This window comes from Habropoda laboriosa, unplaced genomic scaffold (genome assembly GCF_001263275.1).
Source record: "Habropoda laboriosa isolate 0110345459 unplaced genomic scaffold, ASM126327v1 scaffold88, whole genome shotgun sequence".
Lineage (NCBI taxonomy): Eukaryota > Metazoa > Arthropoda > Insecta > Hymenoptera > Apidae > Habropoda > Habropoda laboriosa.
The window spans coordinates 831,671-844,908 of NW_017100219.1; the positions used below are offsets into that span (position 1 = coordinate 831,671).

The 13,238-nt window shown below is 45.9% G+C and overlaps 1 protein-coding gene across 1 annotated transcript in view; it reads right to left on the reverse strand.

The window, feature by feature from the left end:
* Positions 1 to 1,296: 1,296 nt before the first annotated feature.
* Positions 1,297 to 13,238, reverse strand: part of LOC108570960 (insulin-like peptide receptor) — a 101,447-nt gene continuing 89,505 nt past the window's right edge. Inside the window, 7 exon segments of the mRNA XM_017932898.1 lie at positions 1,297 to 2,176; positions 2,239 to 2,519; positions 2,596 to 3,091; positions 3,173 to 3,708; positions 4,444 to 4,809; positions 4,915 to 5,195; positions 5,425 to 6,798. Of these exon segments, the coding sequence (XP_017788387.1) occupies positions 1,771 to 2,176; positions 2,239 to 2,519; positions 2,596 to 3,091; positions 3,173 to 3,708; positions 4,444 to 4,809; positions 4,915 to 5,195; positions 5,425 to 6,798 (3,740 nt within the window). The 3' untranslated portion in view covers positions 1,297 to 1,770.

Sequence of the window (13,238 nt, forward strand, 5' to 3'; positions counted from 1 at the left end):
CGAACGAGGGAGAATAGTAGTTAATAAAAAGAGAAATAAAGAGGATAATCTTTGCGGAGAGATGAGAGAATATGTATATACGACATACATACATACATATATGGAACTTCTACCATTTCGTTCGATAAACGTTAAACTTACTCAGCGAAATATACGGGCGTAATAAATGGGATTAGCTAATCAGTCTTGTGTTAGAGGCTCGTTAACGTCTAGATTCAACTGCGTGTCGCGTCGCTTCGCGATGCGGATCGCTCGGTCCATCGCGGATTTTTATTTTCATATGCTCCACACGATTCGATACATCTTCGTCGTGTTTTATCACCTCTCGCGGAACGACACAGCGTGTCTCGTATTTATCTCGTCAATGTTCAACGGCCCTATTCGTTTACAATATTTCGTCGCTGATAGCACCAACGATGAGAACGACAGGTGGCCGAACAACGCGCAAACGCGAGGCGACTACTTCTTCTATTGCACGGTTATCGAGAATTTTAGCGTAAGGATCGTTGCGATTTCCCTCGAATAAATCAAGGAAGCGTACGCGTAGAAGTGAATGTACACGGAGACGCTTCGTTCTTCGCGCGATCGAATTATTATCTGTTGAACTGTGTCTCGGGAACAAGCGGGATGTGAAAAGAAAAAGGGGAGAAAAAAACGTTGTCAACGATGATCTATGAAACTAGCGCCTCTGAAAAATGAAGAAAGTGTGCAAAAGAAATCGTATCGTACACGAGCTCGTGAACTATTTCTCCATTCGGGAATTGGTCTCCGTGTGTATTCATTTTCTATCACGCGTCGTACAACCTAACCTATGATAGTAAATAGCAATCTAAGAAAGCCTATGGTGAATGTGCGAAGTGGCAACTAAACGCGTCCAATTCGCGCCTATTCTTTTGTTAAAATATAAAATCGGTCAACTGTCCGGGGGCCCGCCTAATTGCCACTTGGCGTGTTCTTTTTTATCATCGTGAACGCGATTAACGGAAGGAAGCCTGGTCTCTCCTTATCGTTCTATTATTCTGGCGAATGAGAAGCGCGTTTTTACGGAACGCATACCCGTGTGTACATGTACTTACACAGAATGCATATGAATCTTTAACGTTTAAACGGTCGATACCTTGGGAGAAAATGACACTCGTTTTGTTCTTCTCGCTTGTCTTCAACCGGTTCTCGTTCTTCCTTTCATCGTTTGAAAAGAAGGCAGTGTCTGCTGTAACGTGGTTACACGTCGTGCGTTGTTTGTCTCGCGGACGTAATTTGGATATACTTGGAGAGAAAGAGAGAGACGAAGCCGGGGAAACGTTGTCGAAAATAGATAACTCATAGGTAGTTTTCAAGATAAATAGGGAGACGTCGAATTGTCTAAAAGTTTAAAAGTGCAACTTAACTAACGAGGAAACGGCTCCTCTGTTCTAAGATGACATTCCATCAAATGCACCGCGTCCGTACAGTGTTGTATAAAAAACACGCGAGTGAAAGAATTGGAAAGAAAAAACGGTCCGGACGTGTAATTATAGCAAATACACTGCCCTTTTTCGAAGATTCGTTAAATCTCTCTGGTTCGACACTCTCGTTCGTCAACGAATAATCATTTTTGCCAGCGCGGACCGCTTCGAAATATCTAACCGCGCGTTCGCCGATCCACGTTGAAAAATACAGATTTTCCATCCCTCACTAGTCAATGCGCGCGTCATCCTCGATCAGATCGACACTTCCCCAAGTTCGTCGAAGTTGATCAGCGAGGAAACGCGGTCCGCGAACGCGTTAACACTACGTAGTCGTACCGCCCATGTATCCGTTGTTCAATGCCGTACGAATCTCAGGGCTACCGTTCTCGTAGTCCGAAGTGGCCAGCTTGGACGAGTTCGGGCTGTTCAGGTAGCTTCGTTTGCTAGGATTCCTCGGGCTTCCAGACCTGTTGCTCATCGACAGCTGACTCAGATTGTTTCGAGAAACGCTGTTCGCGCTGATGAAGCTCGAACTCTTCACGGACTTCTGGCTCTCCTCGACGAAGGGGATGTTCAACGCGTCCACGCCGTCGAATTCGTCGAAGCTGGCCTGAAGAGGAGCTTTCGAGGAGTTCATGTTGTGGCTGTTTACGGTTGCCTGCGAGTTCTCGCCGAAATCTTGTCGCAGAGGGGTGTTCTCCTCGCCTTCTACCTCTTCCAGATGTTGTCTACGAAGAACCGTTCGGTCGGTTAGGTTAGAAACTAGCAATAGAGGTGTGCACGATGTTACGAATAACGAAGCGTAGCAGAGATTAACTCTTACCGTTCTGTCTGAGGTGAAGAATTCGTTTTGTTCTGGCGTCTAGCTTCCTCTCCCTCTACGCTGTGATAGAAGCTAACTTTCTGGAAGTTCTCCACATCGCTGTGCTCTAATAAAATAGACACGATGTCTACGAACGTCGGTCTTCTGGACGCTTCGTGGTTCCAGGTGCGTTTCATTAGCTCGCTGAACAATTCTGGACAATTTTCCGGTGGTTCCATCACTCTTCCCTTGATTACCTCCCGCAGAACCTGCGAAAACAGAGGACATCGAGGATCAAAAACGCTGTGTAACTCGTGTTTAGAATTTGATCGATCACACACACACCTCGTCGTTGGATGATCCTTGGTAAGGCTGCGAGGCGAAGGTAACCATCTCCCACAACACGACTCCGTAGCTCCATACGTCGGAGGAGCTGCTGAATATACCATCCTTCAAGCTCTCCGGCGCCATCCATCTGACCGGTAACAGACCCTTGGTTCCCTTTCGATAGTAATCCCTCTCGTATATGTCTCTGGTCATTCCAAAGTCTCCGACCTTCACCGTCAGATCCTCGGCGATCATACAGTTCCTAGCAGCTAGATCTCTGTGCACGAACTTCTTGTTAGAGAGATAGGCCATTCCATCGGCGATCTGAAGCGCCATTTGTAGTATCCTGTCCAACTTTAGAGCCGTATGCGACATGTTGTCGGACGTTGTAGGTCTGTGACTCCTGAGGAACTCTTTCAGATCACCGTTCACCATCAGCTCCATGATCACCAACGTTGGCTGACCTCGGCTGACCACTCCTAACAGCCTTATCACGTGGTGAGCGTCGAAACTCCTGCAAGAATGAGAAGAGGAATTCGCGTAGAATCGTAGAAGATTGTGAAAAAAAGTTGAAAAGAATCGTTGCTAAACTCACTTCATCATGGATGCCTCGTTAAGAAACTCGTTCCTCTCCCTAGCATTGGCGTCCTTGTTCACCGTCTTCACTGCACATCTCACTTCCGGTTTACCCTTCACGATATCCTTGGCAATTCCCTCGTACACAAGCCCGAACGAGCCGTTCCCAAGCGGTCTCAACATCTCGATATTCTCCCTAGGCACCTCCCATTCGTCCAATACGTACGGAGTGCTCACATAATCGGGATTCACCGTGGCGAACAACGTTCTGTTAGGCACGCCCTTCATCAACTTACGTTTCACCACGTAGAACGAGACGAAACCGAAGATAGCGAGGATCACGCATAGTACCAAGGAGAACACTATCCAGAATACGTTCACAGTGTTCCTTTCCTCGATGTAGAAGTATTTCTCTTGAGTATACTCGCCGTTCCCTGCCAGACTGGTTGCTCGAACCCTTACCGAGTAGTTTCCGGAGGGAAGCTCCTTCAGGAAGTAAGAATTCCGTGCTTTCGTGAAGTTTTGCCTGGTGATGCACACCAACGTTGCTTTGTACTGGAACAACACAGGGTGGAAAGATCTGTCGTTTAGAGTTTCATCGGCAGGTAGAGGATTCGTCGGATGTTCTTGCCAATTTTACGAAACTCCAAAGTGGAGGCATCTTCAACCATTTCGCTGCGGTGAATTTCAGTAGAGAACGCGCGTGGCAGATTCGGTATCGTTTTAGAAATTATTTCGTTGAATTTACGAAGTGCGGCAAAAGGCTCGAATAGCAGAATGCGAAGAAATTTTCAAAACGCCTATAGGCGGCAATGAGGGTCTGGAGGTTCATGTTACGTCAATTGCTATTCAGAGACTCTGTGACTGATTTTACGGAATGGAAAAGAATTTTCTCGAAAAGTCAGGTCTGCATCCCCTGCGACTTTTAAACCCTTTGACTACGAAAGGCGAATATATACGCCCCCTACATTTTCCTTGCTTAACGCAGTGCCTACATTTTGGCAATCCCGAAGTATCAAACTATCCAGATGAACTAAATGATGGATTTCGATTCGCTTTTAAATCCAAATTTCTATACTTTTCAGAATATTAGCATCGACTTGTTATTTCAATGCAAAGAACGTGTCGATCCATGTTTCAGAATACGTTAGAATTGTTAAATTAAATTTCTTCTCCGTTATCAATTACCAATTAAAATTGAAAGAAATGTGCACAACGACGTGCGACAGGTTCTGTGCGAGAGTGTGCAAAAGGGTTAAAAATGGGTAAAAAACGTCAATGAAAACTCACGTCTGGAATATCCACCCTCTTGTATTCGATCTGGTAGGTGACTATGAGACCGTTAGGGTGTGCTGGCTCGCCCCATTGCAGCTTCACCATTGGTAGACTGTTGTTCTTGCCGGATATGGTCATGTTAAACGTATTAGGCGGAATATTATCGGCACTCTTCATAGGCAAGGTCCGATAGGTTCTCATACTCTTGGTCGAGCATTTCTGGAACGTGTCGTTGTTGTTTTCCTTCGCTCTGCACGCTTGCACCTCGATGTTGTACGCGCCAAAGTGGCTAAGATTCTTCATAACGAACGAATGATTCGTACTGGGTATCCATCTCTCGAATTGCACGTAACTGCCGTTCTCGATCTTGTCCTCGAGAGGCTGAACGACGAAGAAAGCGTAACGATACGTTAAAATTTCGGAATTTGTCGAAAATCGAAGAAAGACACGTGGAAACGATGAAACAAGTGTTAATCATCGTCGTACCTGATCTCGTTCCGAAGCCTTAGTCTTCCGCGACGATCCATACGACCCTTCGCTAGCTTCTCGTTTCCTCCTCGTCTTCCGCTTCACGTACACCTGATTATGCACCGCATCCTCAAAAGCAATGGCACTAGACGCCTCCTTCTCGCGAAGAGATTGATCAGTTTCTTTATCGGTACACTCGCAGGTCACAGTCTCAGGTGCCATAAGTTCTTTCTCCTCTTCTATTCTCTTCCTTTCTTCCTCGGCCAACGCGATCGCCTTCGTGTCTGGCAACAGTATGGCTGAAATGTGCGACAACAAATTTCCCGATTAATACGCGAAAGATCGCGAGAAGAAGAGAGGACGATTAACTCTTTGCGGGTCTGTGGACGCGCTTTGCCTGCGAAAACGGAGATAAGCTTGAACAAGCTCATTTTGGGCAATAATCGACTAACACACACCTGCGGAAAACACGACCGCAAAGAGTTAAATGTAGAAGAAGAAGGCTCTCCCGTTCGATTCGCTACTCACGTTCGTCGCAGTAGTTTCTCTGATCGATGAAATTAGGGTCGTCACGCTCCAATCGGCCGACGATCTTGTAGTTGGAAAGGTTTCCGTTCTTGTGAAGCGGCGGCAGCCAGGACAGGATCAGCTCGCTGCTCGAGTTACTCCAGGTGCTGAGGGACCTTGGCAAACTTGGTGCATCCGGCATCGTTCGGAAATACGTCAGATTGCTCTGCGCGCCGAACCTCTCCGTGGCAATCGTGTGCGTCTTCACGTAATAAGCGTACTGCGTGTACGGCTTCAGCTGGGACAGGTAGTGCGACTGCACGTTCTTCTCCTTCATCGAAGTCATGTTCGTGGCCGCGGGCACGTCGTCGACTTTCCATCCGTCGCCGCCGCACGCGTCTCTGCCGTCGTACATCGTGACGTTTTTGTTAGGCGCCTCGATGAAGTAGACCACGTAACCCAGCAGCGATCTAGCGTCGTGATGGATGAAGGGCTCCCACTCGATCACCGCGCCTACCGACGACTTCGTACCAACTCTGGTCTTCAACTCTGTCACGTTGCACGCCACCTTGTCGCCGTTGCTGTTAGGCGCTACGTCGTAGTCCGTGAACGGCAGCAAACCGACCTTCTCTCGCAGCAGCTCGATCTTGTACAGACAGAGCTTGGGATTCAGATGGAAGAAGATCTTCCCCGGGCCGTTTTGCGAGAGAATCTGGATGTTCTTGTGCATGTTCCAGTCCCACAGCTCCTGAAGATTCTGATTGTCGAGAACGTGCAGAGAGTACTCGGAGTTGTTGGTGTCGTTGCCGCGGATCACGCGTAGATTCTTGAGGAAGTTGAGCGATATCAGCGGAAAGCTGCGCACGATCTTCAAGTACCCGTCGATCTCCTCTATCGTGCTCAAACTGACTTCCAGCTCTTTCACGATGTTCTTACCGCCTCGGATCTGAATCTCCAAGCTGCCGGTGATGTGAGTGCATCCGCGGAGCTTCTGAGCAGAGGCTATACTGTCCACTTTCGCTCCGGAGCATTCCTTCTGGCACGGTCCCTCGCATTTCTTGCAGGACACCGTGCCGTTCGATTCCTCGTCCATGTAACCAGGTGGACACTCGATCACGCAGCTCCCGTTGAACAGTTTGTACGGGTAATTCTTCACGTTGTACACACCTCGGGGTTTCTCCATTTGACGACACCTGCTCTCGTTGATGCAACGATGATCCATGAACTCTACGGTACCGTTCGGACACCGATCTCTGCACTCGTTGTCCATGGTGATCACGTCTTTGCAGACCACGCAGTCTGCTATTGTCGGGCCTGTGCAGGTGCCTAGACAGGACGGATGACAGCAGTTGCCCGCGTCGTCGCAGGCGTTATTCTCGCAGCCCTGCTTGCAGACTGAAATTCGAAGGTTATTGGAAATTTCAATGGATATTCTCCGTTTAGGCGGTTTTGTTCTTTTCAACCCTTTCAGTGTTAGGGATAGCGAAAGCTATCGGTGGGGACTATAGTTACATGAGATGAATACACGTATGTTATTTAATTTGGTGTAAAAGAATTGGAATAATAACTGATTGTTAGTTTTGCCTTGTATACTCGATCAACAGAGTTCAGGTAGAAAAAGAGCAGCGATCGCAATCGCTAGGCGCGCACCGTCCATACGGAGAGTTTTGCAGGGAGTATTCAGCAGTCAAAGGGTTAATTTTGAATACGAGTGTGGTCGGAAATCTTTTCTTTCGTTTTTCGTGTTGCTTCCCGGTTGCGTCACGTGTGTGATGAAAACTGCGTTTCACTATATCAAATATTCTCCGTTATCGTCCATTTTTAATTGCTAGAAGTTAACAAATACAGAGGCAGTAGCAATTTGTTCATTCCTTTATACATCGTCCTACTCTAACAAATTGAACTCTAAGTTTCGCTTAACATCTCTTCGATAGAACACGGAACGCATTTCCCTAATTCCTATCAGCTCACGGTTTCCCTCAACACCTGTTCGATAGAACACGGAGCGACTTAACCGTGTTGTACGAGGGTCGACTGTGTTTTCTTCTTCTTCTGCTTTTCGTCTCCCATTGCTAATTTTGCATTAGAGGCGATTTTTGCCGGTATGCTTCTGAGTGATCTGTCTAGTTGTCCTTTGTCACTCATGACCACGTGTTCATCTAACCTCAAAAATGACACCGGGATAATGCTCTGTTCTCTGTATACCTATAACTTCTTCCGAAGGATAAAATCTTTTTTATGTATGCACGTATACATAGAGGTACTGTATTGAAATATTTCACAGCTGCGTGATTTGAAATAAACTTTCGCTCTTCTAATTTATATAAACGATTAACATCTGCACTTTTCCTTTTACAAGACGAATGGGCGATTCACGAGGGTCGACTGTGTTTCGGCGGAGAAAATATCGGAGCATTGATATTTAAAAAATATTTTCATCGACGCCATCCAGAGCGTTGTTTCGTTTCAGAGTAAACACCAACTGTGTTATTCTAGCATCGATAATGTTTGTTCTTAATAATAGGACGATGGTGAACGAAGGGGGTGGGTGATAAATTGTTTGGAGATTTCACGAGGACACGCGTTTCCGGGTAAACAGAGTTTGGCGCGTGCAACCAGGAAGCTGCCCCGTCGTGCATGTTCTCCACGTGGCGCCGCGAACTTTCTCTGTAATTTTTGCGGGAGGGAACCTTTCCCTTGCTAATGAATGCGTTTCGTCCTTTACGATCGATAAACACCAACGACGTACGTCGAACCACCTTCGTTTCGTTACAACGGCTGGAAAAATAATGTGGGAGTGATAGGATATGTTTATAAGTGTAGGATCGCGAGCATTGTTGCTTTCGTTCGTTCCTCGAGAAAATAAAAGCAACGAAAGCTCAGACAGAGAACAGACCTTTTTTCGCGAGGCTTCTAGAGGCCCGTTAGTTTTAAGTTAGTTTAACATTTGCGGCAAAACCCAGGGGGTGTATGTGTGTGCGTGGTGGGAGCGTGAATGTCGGGAGAGAATGGAGACTGCGTGATTAACTCCAGAGCGGTCTTCGGGTCTTTTTTGACCCACCGCCTTTTTATATTTTTAGTCATTTCTCTGTTATCAAGTTTACGTTCCTTAACATTATTTTAAACGTTTATCGTCTAGGTTCGTATGTCGCGTTGGAAAGAAAAATTATTACACATAAGGTCTTAGGTCCTTTCTCATCCAAAAGTCTTACGTGTGCAGTCAAAACGAAGACCGCTCTAGGGTTAAAAAAGCAAGAGCCGTTTACGTTCCTTAACATTATTTTAAACGTTTATCGTCTAGGTTCGTATATCGCGTTGGAAAGAAAAATTATTACACATAAGGTCTTAGGTCCTTTTTCATCCAAAAGTCTTACGTGTGCAGTCAAAACGAAGACCGCTCTAGGGTTAAAAAAGCAAGAGCGTGGAATGAGTGACAGTGTATAGCGGCAACTCGCGACCCGCGAAATCTTAAAATTCTCCAAGTCCTTTAGGTACCGATTAGTATCGTGCTTCATTTTACAATTTTATTTAATATACCAGTCTTTTTTATTTAATATTTAGCCAAAGTTGCACGAAACACATAATCACATACAACGTTACATTTAGTTTGGCCCTTGACTCGGAGCGAGAATGATAATTTGACCCCAGAACCAGGAAGGTTGCCCATGCCTGGTGTATGGGGTAAGATTTGGAAGAGAGGAAATAGCGTGGAGAGAATAAAGTGTAGAAGCAGTGTGGTTCAGAGTTGACTAAACGTTTACTTTAGTTCTATTTACTATTGCTAATAAACTATTGTAGTATCGGGGCCCCCATACCCAAATAGGAAACCTCTAAGGGAGAATAGAGGTTCCTACAAATGGGGGCTCGTCCGGGATGGAGGTATCTACGACTACGCGAAGCCAAGCGTAGCGAGATGAAAACATGTCGAGGGCTGCACGTTTCCCAAAATCGGCTGTGTGCCACTGTGTGGGGGGAGTATACCCGAAACAGTGTGGTTCAGAGTTGACTAAACGTTTACTTTAGTTCTATTTACTATTGCTAATAAACTATTGTAGTATCGGGGCCTCCATACCCAAATGGGAAACCTCTAAGGGAGAATAGAGGTTCCTACAAATGGGGGCTCGTCCGGGATGGAGGTATCTACGACTACGCGAAGCCAAGCGTAGCGAGATGAAAACATGTCGAGGGCTGCACGTTTCCCAAAATCGGCTGTGTGCCACTGTGTGGGGGGAGTGTACCCGAAAGTGTTGCACTTTGGACATTCGAGGGCGAATGTCAGTTCAGGATATATAGGAAAATAGGAAACCTCGAAGGGAGAATATACCCGAAAGTGTTGCACTTTGGACATTCGAGGGCGAATGTCAGTTCAGGATGGCCGAGTGTATCGGGGCCTCCATACCCAAATAGGAAACCTCGAAGGGAGAATAGAGAGGGAGAGTGGTTGGCGTAGCGCGCAAAGCCTCGGCTTTGGTAAGTCGAAGGTCCCCGAGTTCGATTCCCGTTGGGCCCCTCAATACTTTTCCGTCGTCGGTTGGAGGCATCTACGGCTACACGAAGCCAGGAGGTGTGCGATGAAAACATGTCGAGGGTTTGCACGTCTCCCAAAAATGCGTTGTTTCGGCTGTGTGCCACTGTGTGGGAGAGAGTGTGCCCGAAAGTGTTGAGTTGTGTTGCACTGAGGACATTCGAGGGCGAATGTCAGTTCAGGATATATAGGAAAATAGGAAACCTCGAAGGGAGAATAGAGAGGGAGTAGTTGGCGTACGCCCCGTACTCACTTACGCCCGCCCAGTTTGGCATACAGCAGCGCACACCCATCTGAAAAAACTCCCAGCAGCCCGAAACAAAAGCCTAGAAATAGCCGCAAACCTCCCAAAACGCATCTCAACCGCCTACATTCATCGCACCCTAAACATCACACCAATAGCTGCACACAGAAAATATCAACACTTGAACAACAACATAAAGAACCACCTAAACCCATTCATAAAAGGCACAACAACAAACCCCAAGCCCACTTGGAGCCAAAGAAACCCGTACACAACCCACTGCCAAACACACGCACACACACCCCACCGCCACAAAGCAAATTAATAAAAAGAAAAAAAAACCGAGCTGGCTGACTACTCACATAAGCTGCCAAACACTACAACCCCTCATTAAAAATATAAGCAAACCATAAATACTACTCATAAGTAACACAAATGTAACATAATGTAAATAATGCAAATACGACTAATCCACTAACATAGTCTAAACCCCCGCCCTCTAGCGACTAAGTAAACGCCCACCCACCACGCTTGTAAGTTTTTACTAAATTTTCCCTATGCACCGATCTCATGATCAAACCCCCAAAACCCAAGTTCGAAGAAATCACCCAACCCCTCACCCTAACACGTCAGATGTCCCAGGACAGGAAGCGTAGCATAGCATAATGTAATAATAAATGGCAAAATGGTTAGTGGTAGTTGGCGTAGTGCGCAAAGCCTCGGCTTGCCGAGCCCAAGGACCCGGGTTCGATTCCCGGTTGGGTGGTTCCTACACTGTTATTATTATTATTGTTATTTTAATACATTTTCCGAACTTTAATCACAAGTCCAAATTAAAATGCCACAATATCTCTACCAACCCCGGTAAATCCTACAAATAAGCAGAGGTATTTCCGTGGAAAAGTTGAAGTCGGATGAAAGGGGCCCCGCCTATAGCGACATTTAACGCACCGTTTCGGCGTGTGTGCCCTCGCACAATGCTACAACTCGCGTAATTTCTCGTCGTATAGGCGCCCACGGGTGCGCCGCCTACGGTGGCCGACGTGCCGCCACCGGCAATTTCTCGTCGCCCCTTTCCGAGCCGGTAGACAGCCGCCATTTTCCGCAAGGCCAACGAATAATCGGATAATTTCGGGAAGGAACGAACGACAACCTTTACGAGTGGGTCGTGACACGCGTAGGAGTCGCCGCGTGTCCTTTTATCTGCACGTGGACAACACTTGCGGAGCCCACGGTTCATCGGGAACTTCCCGTGCAAAACGCGAGATCATGGAAAAATAGTGTCAATCGAGGGACACAGCTGCGAAGGACGTTTCACGAAATATTGTAAACGGCGTTTAAGTTTAAGTTGGATCTACATTTTCAATATACTTCTAAATATTTCTGCTGAGTGGCCCGTATTTAGACCGCTTTTCTGAAGATTTTCCCTCCTATTTGAAATGTTAGGTGCACAAATGAATTCGGTGCCTTTTCTCACAAACTTTAAAATTGATCTCAATTTTAAAAATGATCTCTATTATCTCTAGATCACTCTTTTCCATTTATCGAGTAACCGACGAATTCCGTCTCTGAAAAATTATCGCGGTTTTGGGTCGATAAAGTCGTATCGAGGCTTTGTGATAAAAGGCATTAAATTAATTAATTTCTGCACGCGATACATAATATTTAAATCTCCTCCGATGATGGTAGAAAGATTTCGACAGAAATTGGTAAAGAACCAAATTTGAAATGGGTCTATATCTGTTGCAACAACAATTACGGAATGTTTCGGAATATTGTTCAATATTGTGAAACAACATTTTCTAGAACAGCGTATGACGTGCTTAACACGTTCGCTACTACGTTCCGTTCGAGTATCGCACACCATCGTATTACTTTTGTTTACGTTTTTAATATCTATATTTTTATCAGCTTTGCACAATACCGTGCATGCATGTACTTATGCACACGTGGCGTACAAGGTGAGTCACATGAGACCAGAAACTGTCTATTGTGCCGAAAAATGTTTCAGAGAAAAGTCGAACGGTGTCAAGGGAGACATAATTTAAATACGAAGGTCCAATTTGCTTTTTTCTTTTAAATAGAATCGTATACTTTTCAGCGCATTTCGAGGCTGAGCGATCTTAATAATTTCCTAACCACTATTTAGGGTTTCTTCGCGTTCAATTGGTGTTCTAATCCTATGTACGGGGTAGAACTGCGGGGGAACAGGGAGAGGAAAGAAGCGGAAAGAGTCCAAATGAGATACCTAAAATGGACATCAGGGCTAAGCGTGCAAACACCGGATTATATCGTTTTGGAGGAGTCTAAGTGAGAGGCTGAGGATCAGAGCGGGAGTCAGGGCATGGAAATTTGAGGAGATAGCAAGAGACTTAGTAAAGGAATGTGTGAAGGAGAAAGAATCAAGAAGCATGAAGACTGGAAGTGTCACAGAGAGAGAAGGGTACCTGAAAAGAAACGGAGTTAGCTTATTGGGAATACAACAAAGACGAGAGCAGGGTGCGGACAGTGTAGAAGAGTTAAGGAAGTATAGTCGGGGCCACGATATAGCAAGGTCGTAAAATCGGTCAGACGTCAAAGTAAACATGTTTTAGCTGCCGGGACCCGAAAATTGACAGAGATACGAGCAGATAAGTACTTGAAACCATTGTCAGGACCGTACGAAGAATTCTTGTATCCAGCGAAAGTCAACTGATTCTAATATACTTACTGAAAACTGCATGCAGCTAGGACAAATTAGGGTTTCTCCCTCTGGGGGAAGCCGCTTTTGGAAGTAGCCAGTGCAAAATCAACCAAAAGTACGACTCAACTCAAGCGTAATACGTTTCAGATGAAACTTTTCCACTCATGAAACAATTAATAACACCAGAATATGCCCCCTTCGACACCGTTTAAGTTTCATCTGAAACATTCTCCGCTATGAGTAGTAATAACGAGAAAATCAAGATGTCAAAAGCAGCTGAGACACCCTGTATAAAGACCGAGTGGTTATCGGCTAGAAAGATGGAACAGGAGAATAGGCGATGCGAGTTCTGCGATCACAGGTTTGGGAACCTAGAGCACATG